The 19780-nt window shown below is 44.8% G+C and overlaps 1 protein-coding gene across 4 annotated transcripts in view; it reads right to left on the minus strand.

Annotated features, from left to right (window-relative positions):
• DHX35 (DEAH-box helicase 35) overlaps positions 1-13927 on the minus strand; it is a 66980-nt gene extending 53053 nt beyond the window's left edge. For 2 of the 4 annotated variants that reach the window (XM_032592571.1, XM_032592570.1), the window contains exons 1-3: positions 13830-13876; positions 8649-8782; positions 3839-3931 (exon numbers count right to left, since the gene is read on the minus strand). In XM_032592571.1, coding sequence (XP_032448462.1) covers positions 3839-3931; positions 8649-8782; positions 13830-13869 — 267 coding nt within the window. In that variant the 5' untranslated portion in view covers positions 13870-13876. Of the gene's footprint in view, positions 1-2273; positions 2443-3838; positions 3932-8648; positions 8783-13829 lie in introns of those variants that run through there. The other 2 variants (XM_030309598.2, XM_032592569.1) reach the window with 2 other exon arrangements.
• Positions 13928-19780: the final 5853 nt, after the last annotated feature.

Consider the following 19780-nt stretch of genomic DNA (forward strand, 5'->3'; position numbering starts at 1 on the left):
AGAAAAAAAAAAAAAACTTAAGAAAAAAAATGAAATAATAGCCAAGATTCAAGGACTACATTATTAAGTGCCAGAACCGTGCTGAGCACCTTGCACACACAAGCCCATTTAATCCTCGCAACAAATCCTATAAGGAAGGTTAACAGCATCATCAACAATGTAGAGATAAGCAAACAAAGAGATCACATAACTTGTCCCGGGACAGATTAAAAATCTAAGCCCTGGAATTTAAGCTCTGCAAACCACAGCCCTGTCACAAAACTGGGACACAATTCTCCCATCCAAAATAAAACATACATAACTGTAGTCAATCTCTTAATAACAGTGGTAAGCGAAAGAAAAAGAATTTCCATAATAACAAACAACCTGTCCACGAAGCCAGTCTCCTCAATACACCTGTGATTCAGACTTCTGCATGCTAATGACCACTGACAGATGGAAATGAAAAGCTGCTGCGAAAGCAGGTATAGCGTTGCTATCAAAAGGCAGTGTTATGTCACGCTGAATTCCATCTCCGCTCTTTTTAAGGGTCACCAAATCCAGTCCTCTTGTTAAGGAGTGGGATTAGGAAGCACTCCATCAAAAACAGCACTAATAAAAATTGTAGTAAGGAAGCTTGTTTGCATAATCCATTGTTTTGACAGAGCTCTGGGAAAAAATATCATCTGGGTTCTACATATAGTTTGTGAAATTTCAAAACTGGTGTTTGGTGCTTCAGCATGCAGTACTTTTCCAAGGAAAGATATTATATAAATCCAGCAAGACGGTTTGTTAAGAAAACCTGCTCCATATTCTTGCCATGACCTTCAGCTCCTCACTCAGCCTGTCCAATTTTCCTAGGCCATAATAAGAAGTTGTGGTAATCTCGGAGAAGAGAAACTCCGTGGTGAGGAAAGGGAGATGATCCGTCCACACGAGGGGTAGCAGATATTCGGACCAACAATATAATCATCTATCACAATGACCTAGCCAATTTCACCAGCAAAGCTTAGGAGACTCACGCTTTCCCATTTATTCTTTTGTGCTTTTTTCAACTGTGTACCAGAAGAATGCATTAAAAAAACACAGTGCCTGTAAGAAAATACAGTTCCTTAAAAGTAATTAAATTCAAATGTACGTGCCCTTGGATCCATTACCTCCATAACTCCTCTATTTATTCTGTAAGTATACCCATATGCGTACAAAATGATACATATGAAAATTGACTCACTTCATCACTGCGATAATACAAAACTGGAAACAACCTAAATGCCTCTCAACTGGGAACAGGTAAAATAAATTATGGAGAATCTATGCAACTGAAAAATGACACATTAAGTGGAAAAAAGGACCAGGTATATTAAAGCATGGATACGTGCCACCATTTGTGCTTTAAAAAGAGGTACACGCACACTTTTCTGTAAACGCAATAAGAAAATCTCTATCTGCGAAACTACTAACATCCGTTGTATCTGTATAAAGGAAATGAGTATCAGAAGATAGGGCAAAAGAGAAATCCTTTCTTTTGATGTTCTTCCATGCCTTTGAATTTTAAACGATGTGAACCTATTAAATATTCCTCCAAAATTAAAAAGATGAAAATAAAGTAAACGTTAAAATAAACCTTAAAATTTAAAACAAATTACCTTCGTTCGCTGCCACACTGCCCAGGCTGGATCCTCAGACCCCGCTCTCTGGCCTCCAGGCCACTCTTTCCCTGGACTCGCCGCTCAGCAGGCCCTCTCTGTTACCTGGCAGCTAAGCCTTGCTGGGGGAAATGACCAGATCGTTGTGCTGTACTGTACTATAGATCCAAATATCTGCCACCCACCTGATAGGAGGATTACATATACCGCCACCTTACTGCTATCGGGCCTGGCCGTGAAACTTGCTTTCTCCAAGGCAACGTGAGGAGTACCACAACCAGTCACGAGTCCTGACACCTGAGCCATCTCACAATTCTGCCATCTACCGTGAAGACTCCCAAGGCCCAGACAAGAACTGGGCCAGCATCCTAGGTCCCACTGACCATGTGGAGCAGCCATCTTGGGTCATCAACCCAAGACCACACGGCGTAAAGAAGAAATACACCTTTGTGTTCTTAAGCCACCGAGATTTTCAGGTTCTTTGTTAACATAACACAGTTAGGTTGAGATGACTAAATAAGCATACAGACTGATTCCAAAACAAACTGAGACCACCTCAACTCACGTGGCCCATCTTTCACCCTTGCTCCCTCCTCCACATCACTGCTAATGTCCTCATCTGTAACATGAAGGTAATAATAACAGTACCTGCCTGGCAGGGTCACTGGGAATTAAACAGAGTAACGTGTGCAAAGTGACCACTTTATGTAGCACTTGTTTACTACTCATCACTTGTTTCATGATGATGATGGCTGGGATTATCACGACTCTCTGGTAGTCTCTTGGTAACTTGGCGTGGCCCTTCTCCCGTGGCTCTCTGCAAGAAGCAAGTAATTTGCTAAGGGCTTGATACCACGTGCACCTGTCTTCCTTGCAGCTCGCCATGTGCCCTGCCGTCCTTCCTCTACTGCTGTCCGTTCCCTTCCTCCTGTCTTTCCCGGGCTACGCATTAATCACCTGGGGACCTTTTAAGAAATACCTATGTCTGGGTCACATCCTAAACCCATTATTGGGTCGGGTAAAAGAAGTTATATTATCTCTTTATACAAGTTCAAAAATAGGCAGAACAGGGGCGCCTGGGTGGCTCAGTCGGTTAAGCGGCCGACTTTGGCTCAGGGCATGATCTCGCAGTTTGTGAGTTCGTGCCCCACGTCGGGCTCTGTCCTGACAGCTCGGAGCCTGGAGGCCGCTTCAGATTCTGTGTCTCCTCCCCTCCCCCACTTGTGCTCTGCCTCTCTCTATCAAAAATACATAATTTTTTTTAATTTTAAAAAAAAAAAGGCAGAACAAATCTGTGGTATGAGAAGCCAGAATAAGAAATACCCTTGTGTTGCAGGAACAGGAGGAGAGGCCAGGAGACCAGAAGGGGACACAAGGGGACTTCTGGGGCTCTGGTAATAGTGTTCTGCTTCTTGATCTGGGTGCTAGTAACACAGGTGTATTCACTTGTGAAAATTTATCAAGCTGTACAATTATGACATGAGAACTTCTCAACATGCATTTTATACTTCAACAAAAATCTACATTAAAAAGGAAAGAAAGACCTGCAACGACCCCCATCCCTGACCACTTACTTACACATCACTCTTCACCCTCATAAGACATACTTTGATCTCACCCTAACTGTGAACTCTTGCTGAGTCCCAAACACTTCTCACACCCCAGCAGCCCTGAGCACAATATTCCCTGGAGGAGAACGTCTTCCCACCAGCTGCCATGGGTGTTCAATGTCTACTCTAAATGTCATTTCTCTTACAAGGCCTTTCCTGATCCTTCTGTCAACTTGTGTCCACGCTAGATAGGGCTTTGCCCTGCACGGGGGGTTCCTTCCACTCCCACGGGGGGTATTTCTTTAGTCATCCATTTTTATTTACAACTATAGCAGTATTCCTTTTACTTTCCTCTTCACCTGTAACTATTTGAAGGCCAAAACTACACATTACACCTCTTTGAAGGAGCCCCCACCGTTCCTTTCAGAGTATGGCTATTCAACCGTTACTGTGGAATTATATTAAATCCAAGACGAGTGTTACTTTGACACTAATCAAAGAAACCACAAGAGCCAGAAGTTGAATAAAAAACATCCAGTTGGGTTGATATTTCCTCTCTGATGGCAGATCTTAAAAATGCAAATTATAGTAAAGAGAGTTCTCAAGTTACAAAACCCTTCCAGTCAAATATAAGTGCAAAGACACATCGAAGCGTATACTCACTTGTGGGATCTGTGTGCTCTTTCCACATCCCGTCTCTCCGACAATCACCACTGTCTGATAGTTTTCGACCAAGTATAATATATGATTCCGAAGCTGAAAAATACAACCCTACATTGTAAAAAGCCATACATTTCCTCAAAAGAACGAAACAAAGACTTTTAACCATTATGAAATGAGCTGTCGGCCAAAGGCAAGTCAATTTTAAAAAGAACTATCAAAATGTATTTCCAACTCGCAGACATACTGTCGGTGTCTATATAAGCTGAACCAAGTGCAATTGAGAGCAATAACTTACCAAAATATATAATGTACTTAACCTTTAATTCAACATGGTCACTTCCAAAGAGTTTGATTGCAGACGTACTAATACATGTGAACAAAGAAGTGCACATACAGCACACCGAAGGGTTGTTTATAACAGCCAAAACTTCAAACAGTCTAAAAGTTCACTAACAGGGTTAAGTCAGTTATGATACACTCCAATAACGGAATACACATGGTTGTTAAAAAGAACGAATGTCTATTTGCACTGATAACCAATGGTCAACAAGGTATGTTAAGAGAGGAAAGCAAGACACAGAACCGTGTAAATAATACACTACCATTTATGCTTTTAAAGAAAGGGTAAATACATATATGCTTATGCACAAGCTCTCTTTGGGAAAAACAAAACAAAACAAAACAAGAAACTGGTCATTGTAACGTCTCCAGGAGTGGAAGAGGGTGGCCAGGGAGGGGCAAGGATGTGAAGGAGACCTTTACACTTTGTACAATTATGTATTATCTAGTTACAAATTCTTCCATTTATTAACTGGGGGGGAAAAAGAAAGAAAGAAAAAAGAATACGCTTTCACCTCTACCTCTATATCTGAGTTCACACTACAGCACCTGTAGGTTGCATCTAGATTTCAAGTGAGCCTTCCTTTACCCATTTAGTGTGAGCAGAAATACTGGTTTGGCCCCTGAAAACTCAGATCATTTCCACATCCTATCTACTTAGCTTCAGGATATATTTTTGTACCCGCATTTGTTTACAGATGCACCTGATATTCCGGAGAGTCATGAAAGTATTCCCTAACTACCTGGTTTGGAATGAAGTAAGCCCTGCCAAGTTCCCGCACTCTGACCACCGCTCAACCCGTCTGATTCTGCACCAATAATGTGGTGAGGACTGGGAGAGCAGAAAGGCTGCCTAACTGACCCAGTAAGGTACTGGCTGTTTGGGGTTTTTGAATTTGGCATATGGGGTCTAAGCATGTAGTTCTCACATATTAGTGTGAAAAACCTCTTAGGATATTTGTTAAAAAATGAAGATTCCTAAGGCGCCTGGGTGGCTCAGTCGGTTAAGCATCCGACTCTTGATTTCAGCCCAGGTCACCATCTCACGGTTCGTGAGTTCGAGCCCTGTGTCGGGCTCTGTGGTGTTGGCATAGAGCTTGCCTGAGATTGTCTCTCTCCCTCTCTCTCTGCCCCTCCCCCGCTCTCTCTCTCTCTCTCTCTCTCTCTCTCAAAATAAGTAACACTTAAACAAAGTAAAAATGAAGATTCCCAGCCCTACCCTCAGGGTTTGATTCAGCAGGTTTAGGACAGAGCCCAGGAATCGGCATATCTCAAGCCCCCAAAGGAGAGCCTGCTGCAGGTAACCTATACTGACTAGCCTACACGCTGGACTTTGTGCTTTCTTTTGTTTTGGGTAAGGGAAGGTGAGAGGTTTGGGATCTTTGCAGGTATTTTGTAAATGGAAAATCCATCCAGTCGATGGGTGAATGGATAAATGGACGGATGGTCAAGGAAATCTTGAAAGACAATCTGAATACAGACAGAAACAGACAAGGCATTCCAGGAAAGGGAAATAACATAAGCAAAAGAAAGAAAACGGAAACAAGCAAATAGTACCAACTCTATTCAAGGGGCACCAACAAAAGCCCATGAAAAGCTCCGGGAATGGTTTGGAAATGATTACGAGAAGGGTGGTCCCGGCTTCCCTGTGAAAGGCCGTGCATGCAGAGCGAGAGTCTGGACTTTCCCGGGGGGCGTTGGATGGGCTGTCAGTGCTGTGAGAAAACCGGGCAGCACCACACGAGACTGGGCACGAAAAAATAGAAGGCAATTAATTCATACATCACATCCTAAATATGAAGGACTGCAAATGGAGAAGTCCAGTGTGTGACAACAGAGAGAGAAATGACAAAATTTCCGATTTGGAGACAGAGAATGACACTACCACCCAGAGGCCCAAGCAGGGAAATCCAAGAGCTGGTGAGGAGCGGGGGACTGAGCTTCAAGAGGCGGCTGTTGAGGGAGTAAGAGGAAACCTCTCATAGCGGCGTCAGGGCCCTAATGGGAACACCAGCCGACAGGAGGCAGTCGAGGAGCAGGCAGCCTTGTAAGTCATCAGGGGAAAGGGAGTGACTTTAAATTTATTGCCCCTTTCGTTTCAGTTTGTTTTTTTTTTTTTTTTAATTTTTTTTTTTTTCAACGTTTATTTATTTTTCGGACAGAGAGAGACAGAGCATGAACAGGGGAGGGGCAGAGAGAGAGGGAGACACAGAATCGGAAACAGGCTCCAGGCTCTGAGCCATCAGCCCAGAGCCTGACGCGGGGCTCGAACTCACGGACCGCGAGATCGTGACCTGGCTGAAGTCGGACGCTTAGCCGGCTGCGCCACCCAGGCGCCCCCGTTTCAGTTTGTTTTTAAATCTACTTTTAGTTAATGGCGCAGGGGTTGGTGAATGAGTTAACTTTTACCCTTTTTGTCTACATTTATCTTTAACATCTCAAGAGATCCAAAATGTGCTTAAATTTAAATTGTTTTGCTTATCAATAACTTATATCCCTCTTCTTACCATTTTAATTTCCGTCAACGTATGTTAAATCTTGATGGCTTTTTCCCACTGTTTCATTTATCATATCTTGTAAGTTCAGTTGGAGGATGAAGAACAGTCCAGAAAAGGCCAAAATTCAATACTCGGTAAACAGTAATTATCTGTGTACTCGAACGTTTACTGTATGTCAGGTACCCAGCTAAAGGCTCGATGTGGATTAGCTCGTCTGGGCCCCCTATGGATCCTCTGAGGTAGGTGCCATCAGTCCCATGTCACAGATAACAAAACAGAAGCTCAGATGGTCAAGCAAGATCGCACAGCACACAAGCGATGAAGCTTGGGTTTGAACTCTAAAGTCGAGCTCCAGAGTCTCGATACTTCACCGCAGTTCAGGCTGTCCCTTACCACTGAGGCAGCAACAGTGAACCTATAAGCTTATCTCCTGAGAGGCAGACCTGTTTACATTCACACGTACTGGATGAGGCTAATCACCTGAGGGAGAAATCCAGAAACATCAGTACACGAGTGACTAAAATGTTTGGGGCCACATAAAGCTCTAACCAAGGTGACTTGGCTAAAGTAAGAAGGATTCTGCTTCAAATCCACTTGGAGAAAGCACGAATTAATAGAAGAGGAATCATTAGCACGGTCTATACAGAGGGACTCCCTTAGCAGAAGAACTTGGCAGCCTTCCCCCAGCACTGTCCAAGCGAAAGAGAGACAATCACGGGTTCTGGTGGCCACACCTACTTGGGTCATTCCAGAGGCACCTCGTGAGGCAGGGAGAGCTCGTCACCCTTGATGGGGGGCTATATGAAAGAAACATTCTTCAGCTATATCTAAATGGCCTTTGGCCCTGCACTCACTTCCCGATTACAATTTGGCTTCCCATGTGGTCTTGGCAACAGGGAGAAAGTGTGTCCATGGACCGTGTCTGTCCGTACTGAAGAACTATGGCTATAAATGAACATATTCTGAATTCTAGTTTATGCTCTGGCCTCTTGAGATAAATATGTCCACTTCATGAGACCAATAAAGTGTCTAGATGTGCACACAGCCCATAACAACCACCCACATCCCGTCACTGGGTCAGTTGGAGTTGACCTCTTCCACCGAAACAGCCTCACATTCCCAACTAGTCTTGTTTAAAATTTGCCTTTAAAAATAAAGCTAAGGGGCGCCCGGGTGGCTCAGTTGGTTGAGCATCCGACTGGCTGAGGTTATGATCTCGCGGTTCGTGAGTTTGAGCCCCACGTCGAGCTCTGTGCTGACAGCTCGGAGCCTGGAGTCTCCTTCGGATTCTGTGTCTCCCTCCCTCTCTACCCCTAACCCACTTGCATCCTGTCTATGTCTCTCTCAACAACAAATAAACATTAAAAAAAAATGTTTTAATGAAGCTAAAACTGGCCATGCGTTGGTTAATTTGTAGAAGCTGGAGGCATAGAAGTTCGTTGTGCTATTTTCTCTACTCTTCTTTATATTTTAATTTGTCCACAACTGAAAGCAAAGTTTTTCAATACATAAGATTTAACTAAAAAAAACCTTAAGGACTTTCAAGATTGATATGGTTAACTAACACACACATATTTTGAAAAGCTAATCCCCTTACATAAGGGTAGCTCTGAGCTCACTGTGTTCTGAAGAATCTTTTTTTTTTAATTTTTTTTTAATGTTTACTCATTTTTGAGAGACAGAGCGCATGAGTGGGGAAGGGGCAGAGGGAGAAGGAGACACAGAACCCGAAGCAGGCTCCAGGCTCCGAGCTGTCAGCACAGAGCCCGATGCGGGGCTCGAACTCACGAACCGTGAGATCATGACCTGAGCCGAAGTCGGACGCTCAACTGACTGAGCCACCCAGGCGCCCCTCTAAAGAATCAGTAAGAGTCGCCCCTCTAAAGAATCATTAAGAGTCCACTTCAGTACCAAGTACGGAGCCACTGCACGCTGCTTTGGACCAACAGACTGCGCATTCTTATTCAGTGTACCTTGAACACCGGCAGCTTCTGCCTCTGCTGCTCTATGGAAAGGGCAGCGTAAGGATTGTAAACAACGGTTGTTGCAGAATTTTCGGCTAGACTCTGTCTCTCTTCAGAGATGCTGACGCCGGGTCCCTCTGTACCTGCAACAGAAATGCTTTTTTCAGATGCTCTGATGCAACCAACGAACAGAAAAATGTGCAGACGTTGCAAATTCAAAGACGAAGGTAAACAACACCAGCAATGTGCTTTATCTCAAACTACTAAAAGAGAATCAACTTTAACTTGAGGAAAGCATCTAGGAAAGGACCTAGGAAAATACAAAAATCTTCCCTAAAAGCGTCAAGAACAGAGATGAGAGTCCCACTGGGCTCCAAACTAGCCACACGTAACTGTATGTCACAGAGGACAATGCTTTCAGGCCCGGCCTCCACATATTACTACTAATTACTGAAAGTGACAGAAACCCAATGGGAATTGGCAGAGGCGAAGGAGGGGCGGCACTACCGCAGGACTCCAGCAGCAAGGCCTGGGGACGCCAGGGACCGGGTACTCCAAAGCTGCGCTGGCTTTCTTTCTCTCATCTCAGAGCCTCTCAATCAGCTCCTTTCTGTCGCTAAGTTTGGCTTCTTGTAGCAGCTGGAATCAAGGCTGCTGACAGGGCCAGAGCTCAGGCTCACCCTCCCTCACCGATCACCCGTTCGCTCACCCGACAAGGACAGGAGGGCAAGAGATACCGCAGCGAACACTACAGAGGCAGGCCCTCCCCTCTGCAGCTTGCTTGCTTCTTTTATTCTGCCTCCCAAGAGAATGTAACTTAGTGCATGAAGTGGTTCTAAGTGCTAAGGAGAAAATAAAAGACTAGGTAAGGGGGATCGGGAGTCCCAGGTGTGTGTGGTCTGGAGGGTGGGGAGCCTCTCCTCCCAGGTCAGGTCCAAAGCCCAGCCTGATCCGATCAACCATGGCCAGTGGAGCGGGATGTGCTAGACGGCAGCCCCCGTTGTGAATCACAGAACCGGGGTGGCTGGGTGCAAAGCGCTGTTCCAAGAAACCACTGTGCTCAGCAGATTAAACAACAGCTTCCCACGACAGCTGCTTGGTAAGAACAATGACAAACTGGTGCTCAGGATGGTGAAGAGTAGGGAAGCCATATCCCACCATGAAACACTGTTCAAGGTACCGTGGATTTTAGCCTGAGAAGGAAAATGCCTTACAAGGAACATGGGTCCAATTTTTATGATCAGCTTCCGTAACTTTTCACGGGGATTCATTTGTGTAGCCCTCGAACAGAAACTGGAAGTGGTAAGTGACACATAACACGACATAAGGAAGCAATTTTCAAAAGCTAGAGCTGGTCAGCACTGGGGTGCAATGTCTTTGGGAGTCATAAAAACCCTCCCTGGAAGTTCAACGACGTGCCCCACCGCCTTCTGTTGGGGGGCGCTACAGAGATGCTTATCCAAAACTATCATCCCCCAGGCCTTCTGAACTCATGGAGATGATAATGCTATGTGGAAACACAGGGGCTTTGTGACAAGCACATTTAGCCACCGATTTATTTTTACATTTTTTGGAGGTCCCATATCCCTTCGACAATCTAGAAAGGCTATGGACTCTCTCTCCTGAAAAATACACCAGAATGTAATTGGTTAGGAGACGAAATGCTCGTGGTCCATAAACCCCCTAGAGCTAAGTTTAGAATCATTGCCACAGATCTTTAATCCCTTTTCCATTTATTTCGAGGAACACAGTTGTGTTCCAGAGGTCCAAGATTGCCAAAATCGGGTAAGTGGGGCACTGCTGTATTGTTTTTTGCCAAAACGCTGACCTTCCTTTCAACAAGATAAAAGATAGAAAAGGACCTGGAACAAAGCCTGGGCTCAAAGAAGCAGGTTTCCTTTCCTTTTGTCTCTTATTACCGCTACATCTTAATAACTTCTTGTAGACTTTACCCACGAAAAATCTGCAAAGAATACCTCAGCCTCACCAGCTCTGTTTTTGTCGCAAATTCCCTCCTTTTCAGAACACATTTAAAACTTTTACAGCATGTCTAGAACATGCTAGCATTGCTCCCGCAAGGTCTCTTCCTTCCCCCCCGCCCACCAGGGTTCAATCCACCCAGGTATCTTCACTACCCCACCCCTCCCTGTCTCTAACCTACATCCAAGTATATTGTTATGAGATGTTTTACAAGAGCTACTGCCAATCAATAAGGAACATGTCTCCTCCTGACAAAAGACTTCATTCAGGGGAGTCTGGGTGGCTCAGCTGGTTAAACACCTGGCTCTTGATTTTTGGCTCAGGTCATGATCTCAGAGTTTCGGGAGCCTGAGCTCTGCGTTGGGTTCTGCATACTGACCTCGTGGAGCCTGCCTGGGATTCTCCCTCTCTCTCTGCCCCTCCCTGGCTGGAGTTCTCTCTGTCTCTCTCAAAATAAATGAAAGAAAGAAAGAAAGAGAGAAAGAGAGAAAGAGAGAAAGAGAGAAAGAGAGAAAGAGAGAAAGAAAGAAAGAAAGAAAGAAAGAAAGAAAGAAAGAAAGAAAGACAGACTTCATTTGACCAAATCAGAACTGCTTCCTTCTATGTATATTCCACCTCCCATTCTGACCGCCTATGGCTGCCTTTCCCTTGGGAGCATTCTCTTTACTTACAAGAGTACACGTCTGTAATCCTGCAAACCACAAATGCCTTCATTTCTCCATCTACAAAACAAGGATGACAACAGCACCCACACCCTCCCATCTGGCATTCCCTCTAAACCAGTTTTTTAATTTGAGTGGTGCCCGATTAGTGGATTATGGAAAGCATGTAGTGGGTCACGACCAGCATTTTTTTTCTTAATTTTTTTTGTTAATGTTTATTTATTTTTGAGAGAGACAGAGACAGAAGGTGCGTGGGTTAGGGGCAGAGAGGGAGGGAGACACAGAATCCAAAGCAGGCTCCAGGCTCCGAGCTGTCAGCACAGAACCCGACACGGGGCTCGAACTCAAGAGCTGTGAGATCATGACCTGAGCCGAAGTCAGTCACTCAACCGACCGAGCCACCCAGGCGTCCCAGCATTTTTTTCCAATAACGAACTAGAAATAGAATACCATCATCTCCTGCCTCGACCCAAAATATAACCTATCCTATCACAACATCATCTTGCTACTCAATTATCTTGGTTTTTAGGACATGCTTGAGGCACACATCCCACTTTGCCTTGTTCATGCTGCGCCCTTTGCCCAGCTCTGTACTCCTACCTCTCCGTGAAATAAACCTTATTCGTGCTTCAATGTTCACCTCAAAAATGTCACTATCTTTATGAAGTACTTCCTATCCACACAATCTTTCCCTCTCTTCTATACTTTTATGTAATTATAATACTTAATGTGTATCTAGTGCTAAAAGCTTTACATGTATTCTCATTTAATCCTCAAAAGAATCCTTTGGTAGGTGTTATGCCCAATTTACAGATGAGGATCACTGAGACTCAGAGCACTTAAGTGACTTTGCCAAATCACCAGTTTAGTATATGGCAGTCAAGGATAGCTCTACAGACTGACTTGTGGAGACTATCTTCCTTACCACCACCTTTTTCTGCCTCATTTTAATATCTCTCCTAGAGGCGCGTGGGTGGCTCAGCCGAATGAGCATCCGACTCTTGATTTCAGCTCAGGTCATAATCTCACAGTGAGTTCAAGCCCTGCATCGGGCTCTGCGCTGACAGCGTGGAGACTACTTGGGATTCTCTCTCTCCCTCTCTCTCTGCCCCTCCCCCCCTCAAAATACAAACAAACTAATAAAAAAAATTAAAGGATACCCAACTTCATATTCTAACTGAGAGAAAAAGAATAAATCTTGAGAGCAGAGCAGCAGCCTGGTCACCTGTCTCCTGACCACAAGGTTAGGTGTTCAATAAGTTTACCCTCAACAAATGAGCTAAATAACAGTATAGAATGCTTGGAATAACCACATGTTCTTTAGCCAAAATAGTATCCTGTTCTGATTTTCAACATTTCATTCAGGCCTTTATCATACTTAACACTTTGACCTGTTAATAAAGGCTTGAATAAATAAAATGCAGGCTATCTCATTACCTAATGAGATCTAATTTCTGGCTACAAATAAAATTCATGATGGATAACTGGCTGACGATTTTAAATACTGAATAAAACTGTCGCTAAGTGACAAACTACATATTTTTAAAAAAAGAATTAACACATCCCTTGCTTGGGCTTCTCTCCTACATCACTTATATGCAAGGTTAGAATTCCATCTAACTCTGTTCTCACTTCATTTTTTGCTGCAATCTACTTTGCACATCCGGACATGCAGAGGTGCAAGTGGTGGAAAAAAACAAACTGGTAATTGTTAAGAAACTTTTGCTTTTTACAAGAAATTGATGGAAGGGGAGGAACTAATGTATCTAGCAGGATCTGGCAAGTACACATTCTATAAAATCCTGATTAATGAAGAAATTAAACCAAATCAGGCCAAGCATTTTGTGACTAAGATTCGTGTTTGCCTGCAAGAGAGAAAGCGGTGGTAGCCAATACGAAGGAGGATGGTCACTTTCTGGTAGCCACTCGGGATGGGCAAGAATTACCCTAAAACAAAACAAGGCTTCTTTCCCTTTTTATGAGGACTTACTCAACGTCAGGCAAGGCGCTGTGCTCATCATTCAATCCCACAGGATAGTTATTATTCTACCCATTTTACAGGTGAAGAGGTCAAGGCGACTCAAAAAATTAAGTGACTTGCCCCAAGGAACTCTGCTACCACAGGGCAGAGCCGAGAAGTCTGACCCCGGCAGCGCGACTCCAAAGCTTGAGCTCCCAAGCCCTGAGCAGCACCGCCCATCCCGCCCCACCGTAGCACCGGGACGGTAACAGGACACGCGTGGGCGCTTCAGCGCTTTTCCAGCGTTGGGCAAGACACGCATCAAGAGCGAGGAAAACGAGGCCCGGGGAAGCTGAGACTCGAACAAGGTGACACAGAGACTTTCTGCCCAGCCTGGGGGCGGACCCCCGAATCCGTCCGGACCACGGTGAGCGCCAGAGCCACAGAACCCACCAGCTCCGCGGCGGCGGTGGCCAGCCCACCGAGGTCAAGCCCGCGAGCAGGTCCGCAGGCCCCAGGACGCCGGCTGCGGGGCCAAGACCAAAGTCAGGCCGCCGCATCTGCCCAGCGTCCCTCCAAGGGCCTTACCGGGTCGCCAGAACTTCACCTGTCCCACGGGCGCAGCCATGCTGGGGTGAAAGGTCACGAGGGAGACTCCACCCCTCCATTGCGCATGAGCCCCCGGAGGGGCCGGGGGGCGTGGCCCGCGAGGAGCCTCGGCCCAGGAGGCGCCGGCGGAGTTACGGCCACGCCCCCGTGGTCACCACCATCCCCGAGCCACGTGACCTACAGCGGTTCTCCAAGACCGCCCCGGCCCGCCCCCTGGCCCACGTGACCGGGCCCGCCATATTGAGGGAAAGGACGCCGTTCTCCGTGCTCTTTCTTTAGTGTGTGATATGTGAAGATTCTGGATTCCCTGCCCAGGAGCTTGGCGTGGACTGCGTGGCCGCCGTACACCTCCGGAAGGACGAGCTTTGGGAGAAAACCGCCGGCACGAGAGTCTTGCGGCTACCGGCGGCACGCGGTGGGCACGGAGATAATCCATCCCGAATTAGCTGTTACGTGCTGGTTATGTTACAAGCCGTCCCAGACCTACTGGGTTTTTTTAAGTTTCCTCCGTATTTTCAAATGAAGGTTCATAGTAACTACCTCGTGAGTTTGCCGGTCTAGTAAATAATTCTTGGGAGCCCACTGTACGCCCAGGTACTGCGGTTTCCGCCCCTTATTTGCAGTTTCTGTGCAAGCCGGTGGGGAGGGTGAATAGTGAATGAAAAAAATGCTCGATAAACAGTAGTACTTATTATCAGCGAATAAAGCCATCGGAAATGGTATGGAAATTTTCCGGAGCCTTAAGAGTAATGCTCTTCAGTAATGCTCGAGTAATGCTCAAAAAACAGTGGGGGGAAATGGGTTGAAATAAGAGCCTTAGAAAGGGGCAGATAAGTTAGGCTAGGGTACTAACCCAGTACTTCCTCCAATTTGACTGCTCATAGGATTCCAGCGCTGGTTAAAAATACAGATTGTAGGCGTGCCTGGGTGGCTCAGTCGGTTGAGCGTCCGATTTCGGCTCAGGTCATGATCTCCCGGTGTGTGAGTTCGAGCCCCCGCGTCGGGCTCTGTGCTGACAGCTCGGAGCCTGCTTTGGATTCTATGTCTCCCTCTCTCTCTCTCTGCCCCTCCCCTGCTCACACTGTCTCTCTCTATCTCAAAAATAAATAAAACATTAAGAAAAAATTTTTTAAATAAAAATACAGATTGTAGGCCCTGATCCAATCCTGAGTCAGAATCTCAGGGGTATGCCCTGGGAACCTGCATTTTAGGAAACCCCACAGATGATTCTTTCAGTCAACAAGCTTGAAAAGGATTCCGCTAGCCCAAAGAAGAGAAGAAATATTTTATGGGTTGGCAACTAATAGGAAGGGATAGGCCTCAGAATTTATGCATCTTTAGAGCTGTGAAGAAAATTCTGCATTTATGAGAAATGGCAGAGTCATGGAAAGACCAAGAGCTTTGGAGATAGTAGATATGATTTGGAATCCTAATTTTGCCATTTGCTCCAGCCTAGCTGTAATATAATCTAATCATGTAAAATGAGTTAAAGGTTCTGCTAAATGACATAACATGTAAAATACCTAACAGTGTAAGACATAAGCATTCAATGTTGGTTCTCATTAACTCAAATAGAGCAAATCCACCAGGGGGAAAAAATACATCAGAATTTACATACCTATATTCATTTTCCAAATATCCCCTTTGATTTATTTCCACAGTAATAAAAATAGGGTTCAATACATGATAATCTCTCTGCCAAGAACTCTTTATTCATCTTTAAAATATACGGGCACCTGGGTGGTTCAGTCGATTGAGCATCAGTCTCTTGGTTTGGATCTCATTGTTTCTGAGTTTGAGCCCTGCATCAGGCTCTGTGCTGACAGTGCAGAGTCCGCCTGGGGTTCTCTCTCTCTCCCTGCCCCTTCCGTCTCTCTCTCTCTCTAAATAAACAAACTTTTAAAAAATAAAATAAAAATATACAGGCCAGCTCTAAGAATAAATTCACTGGCTTAAGCCTTCCTCCTCTGGACTCAGAACCAGTGTGTTCACTATTGTGTTAACACTTGTTTAGTTGAACTATAATTTGCCTCCACTGTTAACATGGAGAGCTTCATAAAGATCCTGTCACATTCATACTCATAGCCCAGTAACAAAGCACCTGTTGAATCATGTACAGGTGAACGCCGTGCTTTATACTTAGTTTTAATTCTTCATGTCATTGATCCTTCCTTCTTTTATTTTCACTAAGGGCCAAAGTATAGAAGGAGGGGTTTATACATGAATACAAGGGAAAATGAAATAAAAGCCACTTTTTATTATTTCTATATTTTAGAAATCACTCTGACTTACATGAAGAAGTCTTCTTATTTACAAAGAGGCAGTAGATTGGCCATTCCCAAATTACTGGATCATAATCTTAAAGCTAGAGGAGACATGTAGCCTAAATTCTTTGTTTTATTGAAGAAAAAAAAAACCTTGGCTCTTGGAGATTAAAAGGACTTGGTCAGACCCAATGAGCTAATTTTAGCATCAGAACTGAAACTAGAATTCAGGCTTTCTAATTCCCAAGCCAGTGGTTTTTCACCCACATGGGCCATTTAAAACCATTAGAGCTTAGCTCTCCTAGATGAGAATTAGTTCATCGGCCTCAGAAAGTTCTCAAAGCCCGACTGTCCCTAATGGGTTGTTTTGCTTTCACAAACTTCTTTTAGAGGAAACACCTAAGTAATAACCTAGATGCCGATGGTGTGGTTTTATTGTCACAAACTAGGAGTGTTTTAATAGACTATCTTATTCTTCTTAACTATTTTCAGAAAGATTGGCCTTAAAATAACTACTCTAAAATTAAAACTTGCTTCTTGAGATGGCATCCAGAATTTAGTTCATTGCCAACAATTCCATGAAAGTTGATCATTTTGTTACATGGTATATTGTGTAACTTGTGAATAATTGCTTTTCCAGAAAGATAATATTCTTCAAAACCACGTGTCATGGATATGTTAAGAAGTTTCTCTGTGCCAGGGCGCCTGGATGGCTCAACCCGTTAAGTAACCGACTGTTGATTTTGGCTCAGGTCATGATTCCAGGTCCTGGAATCAATCCCCCCGTTGGGCTCCATGCTTGGCATAGAGCCAGCTAACGATTCTGTTCCTCCCTTCCTCTGTCCCCTTTCCCCCTTCCTGCTTGCGCTGTCTCTCTCTCCCCCGCTCTCTCAAATAAAAAAATAGTATCTGACTGTGTTTCCATCCCTGAACCAATCACCAGGACCACGGAATATGATGTTCTGAGTGGCCTGAACCTCGGTCATTAGCTCCACCCCAAGTCAGCTGTGGCTGTGGTCAGCTTCACCAGAACCACATGGACTGAGAGTTGGAAGCAGAATGGTTCCTCAGAGGGAAATCTCAGGATGAAATTATCAGAGGTGGATTGAAGGAAGCAAAAATAACAGATGTCCATCACACCATCCATGCATTCGTGTGTTAGAACTCTTGGCTTCTGAGAAAAAGTCCTAACTGCCCTGGGTCTCCTCCCCAAAGCCAGATCAGAAAGAGCTTTGCTCCAGCCCGAAAAGAGGTCGTTCTTTGCAGAATTGCATGGTACTGGGATTTCCCCCTGGGTCTCAGTGCAGCCCTCTGCAATTTGTAACTTATGTAAATCTGTCTGGTTTGTTGGCTTGCACACAAATGAACAAGTTCACGCATGTATTAGCATAAGCAAAAGTGTTACTTAGCTCCGAGGATTTGGGTACAGAGGTGTGGAGATCCACTAGGAAAGAGATTCAGCTATCAGGGGAATGACTGTCACATTGGCCTGAGGGACGATCCACATCTACGCAGTTGGATGCGCTGGGGAAGGCCTCCTTAGACCTACCAGGTGCTTTCAAGATAGGAAGACCGTATGCTTTATTGTACAAGCTGGGACACTTCTGGGACTGAAAGGGGGTGGGGATCTACAGACATAAACTGGAACTCTGCCAAGCAAACTGGGGCGTATTCTCATAGAGTGTCTGAATACATTCAATTCACTAAAGCTTTCGGCAACTGCCCTGGTGCGTTCAGTGTCTGGGCACACCTCAAAGTATCTGTCGTGGGGTTTATCATCAGGGCATTATTATCCAAATTCTTCACAGTATCACTTAGAAAAAAATTTTTTAATGTTTTTTTTATTTTTGAGAAAGAGACAGAGTGTGAGTGGGGGAGGGGCAGAGAGAGAGGGAGACACAGAATCCGAAGCAGGCTCCAGGCTGTGAGCTGTCAGCACAGAGCCCGACGCGGGGCTCGAACTCACAGACCGTGAGATCATGACCCGAGCTGAAGTCAGACGTTTGACTGAGCCATCCAGGTGTCCCCACAGTATCATTTTTCTTAAGTTTACTTATCTATTTAAGTAATCTCTATATCCAACGTGGGGCTTGCACTCACGACCCCAAGATCATGAGCCACACATTCTTCTGACGGGACCAGCCAGGTGCCTCCCCCAGTATCATCTGTATAGGAGGGTCCTTGTGAAAAATTCTTACCTTATCTTAGTCGCAAGAATTATTCCTGAACTCGAATTTAATCTTACGGACGCTGTGAATGGTGGATCTGACCAGGTTTCTCTCTCTGTCTCAGCTATCGAGAAGCTTAAAGGTAAACATGTGGCCTGCCAAAGGGAGTGTGCTGGTCGTTATGGCACGCACACGTAACCTCATTCCCATCCACCCTTGGGCTTCTTCATGTAATTTTTCCTTTACATGATCTGTACCCTAGGTTTTCTTCTGAGTAACCTCAAGTTCCCTTAGTAAAAGATAAATACTCCCCAACCCAACTGCCTACAGGGGTGGGGTGGCCAGCTCTCCAGTTGACTCCTTAAGTTTTTCAAAAGAATGTCGACCCTGCAATCCAATTGGGTTGACCTTAAAATTGTATGGATCTCTAATTTCAAACAAATCAGCAAGGAGAAAATAAGACAACTGAATTTCAACACCGTTTGATGATACCGGGAAATTTTTAAAGCTGTTCAGGTACGATCTTGGTGGTATTGTGGTTTTTGAAAGGGAGCTGTTTTTTGTTTTGATCTTTTAGACAGATATTCTGAAATATTTACAGCCAAATTTGCAATGGCTAAGTCTGCCATTAGATGAGGAAATAATAATTCTCTCGCAGAAGGGGCAACAAATATTTTGTACCAAAAGTCTGCCCTAGTCACCCTCCCCTCCCCTGGGAGCAGGGCCAATAACGGACATTGGAAACAAGGACCCAGCTCACTCTGATGCAGGTGGTCCTCAGACCTCACCCTGACACGCTCTGCCCTGGAATGATCTTTCCACGCTCAAGTGCCAGAAAAGCTTTACTCCAAGAAACCTGGCCATTTTCTTGGGATCCCATATTTCTCTTGTTCTAATTTCTAATCATTGGCAACACCTTCAGAGAATAATGGTTTGGGGTCCGACTCCACAGAAAGAGGACTCTGTGGGCAGATAAGTTTGTCATGGGCCACATACCTGCCCTCCTCTGAGAAAATCACCGGGATCATCACCTCTCTCAAAACTCTTGAGTCATCCCATGTAAATTTATTTGATCCATCAATTCCCAAACTCAGTTATCATCAATTATCCCGGTGCACAGCCTTTTTTATGAACGCCTATCAGCAGTTCCTTAGAACACACTGAGTTGAAATTTCAAATGTGCCTACATTTGTTACTCAGGTTAAATTTTAACTCTGAATTCATCAGGGTATTAACTGCATTTCCCAAGGTACACCCTGTAATGCCTCTACGCTCCCTGCAGACAGACAGTGGTACAACCAAGTACCAGACTCAGAATCTGAAAACCTGTGTTCCTTGCCTTTATCAGCCTTGTGACCTAGAATACGCCACTTTACCTGAGCTTCAGTTTCTTTGCCTGTTTATTGGGAATAACAGCTGTCCAGCCACGACTTGGTTGCGAGGGTCAAAGAGAGCATATAGGAAATTCTTTCAAGCTGCAAATGGTTTCAACCAGCAC

This window comes from Lynx canadensis, chromosome A3 (assembly GCF_007474595.2).
Source record: "Lynx canadensis isolate LIC74 chromosome A3, mLynCan4.pri.v2, whole genome shotgun sequence".
In the NCBI taxonomy this organism is placed as follows: Eukaryota; Metazoa; Chordata; class Mammalia; order Carnivora; family Felidae; genus Lynx; species Lynx canadensis.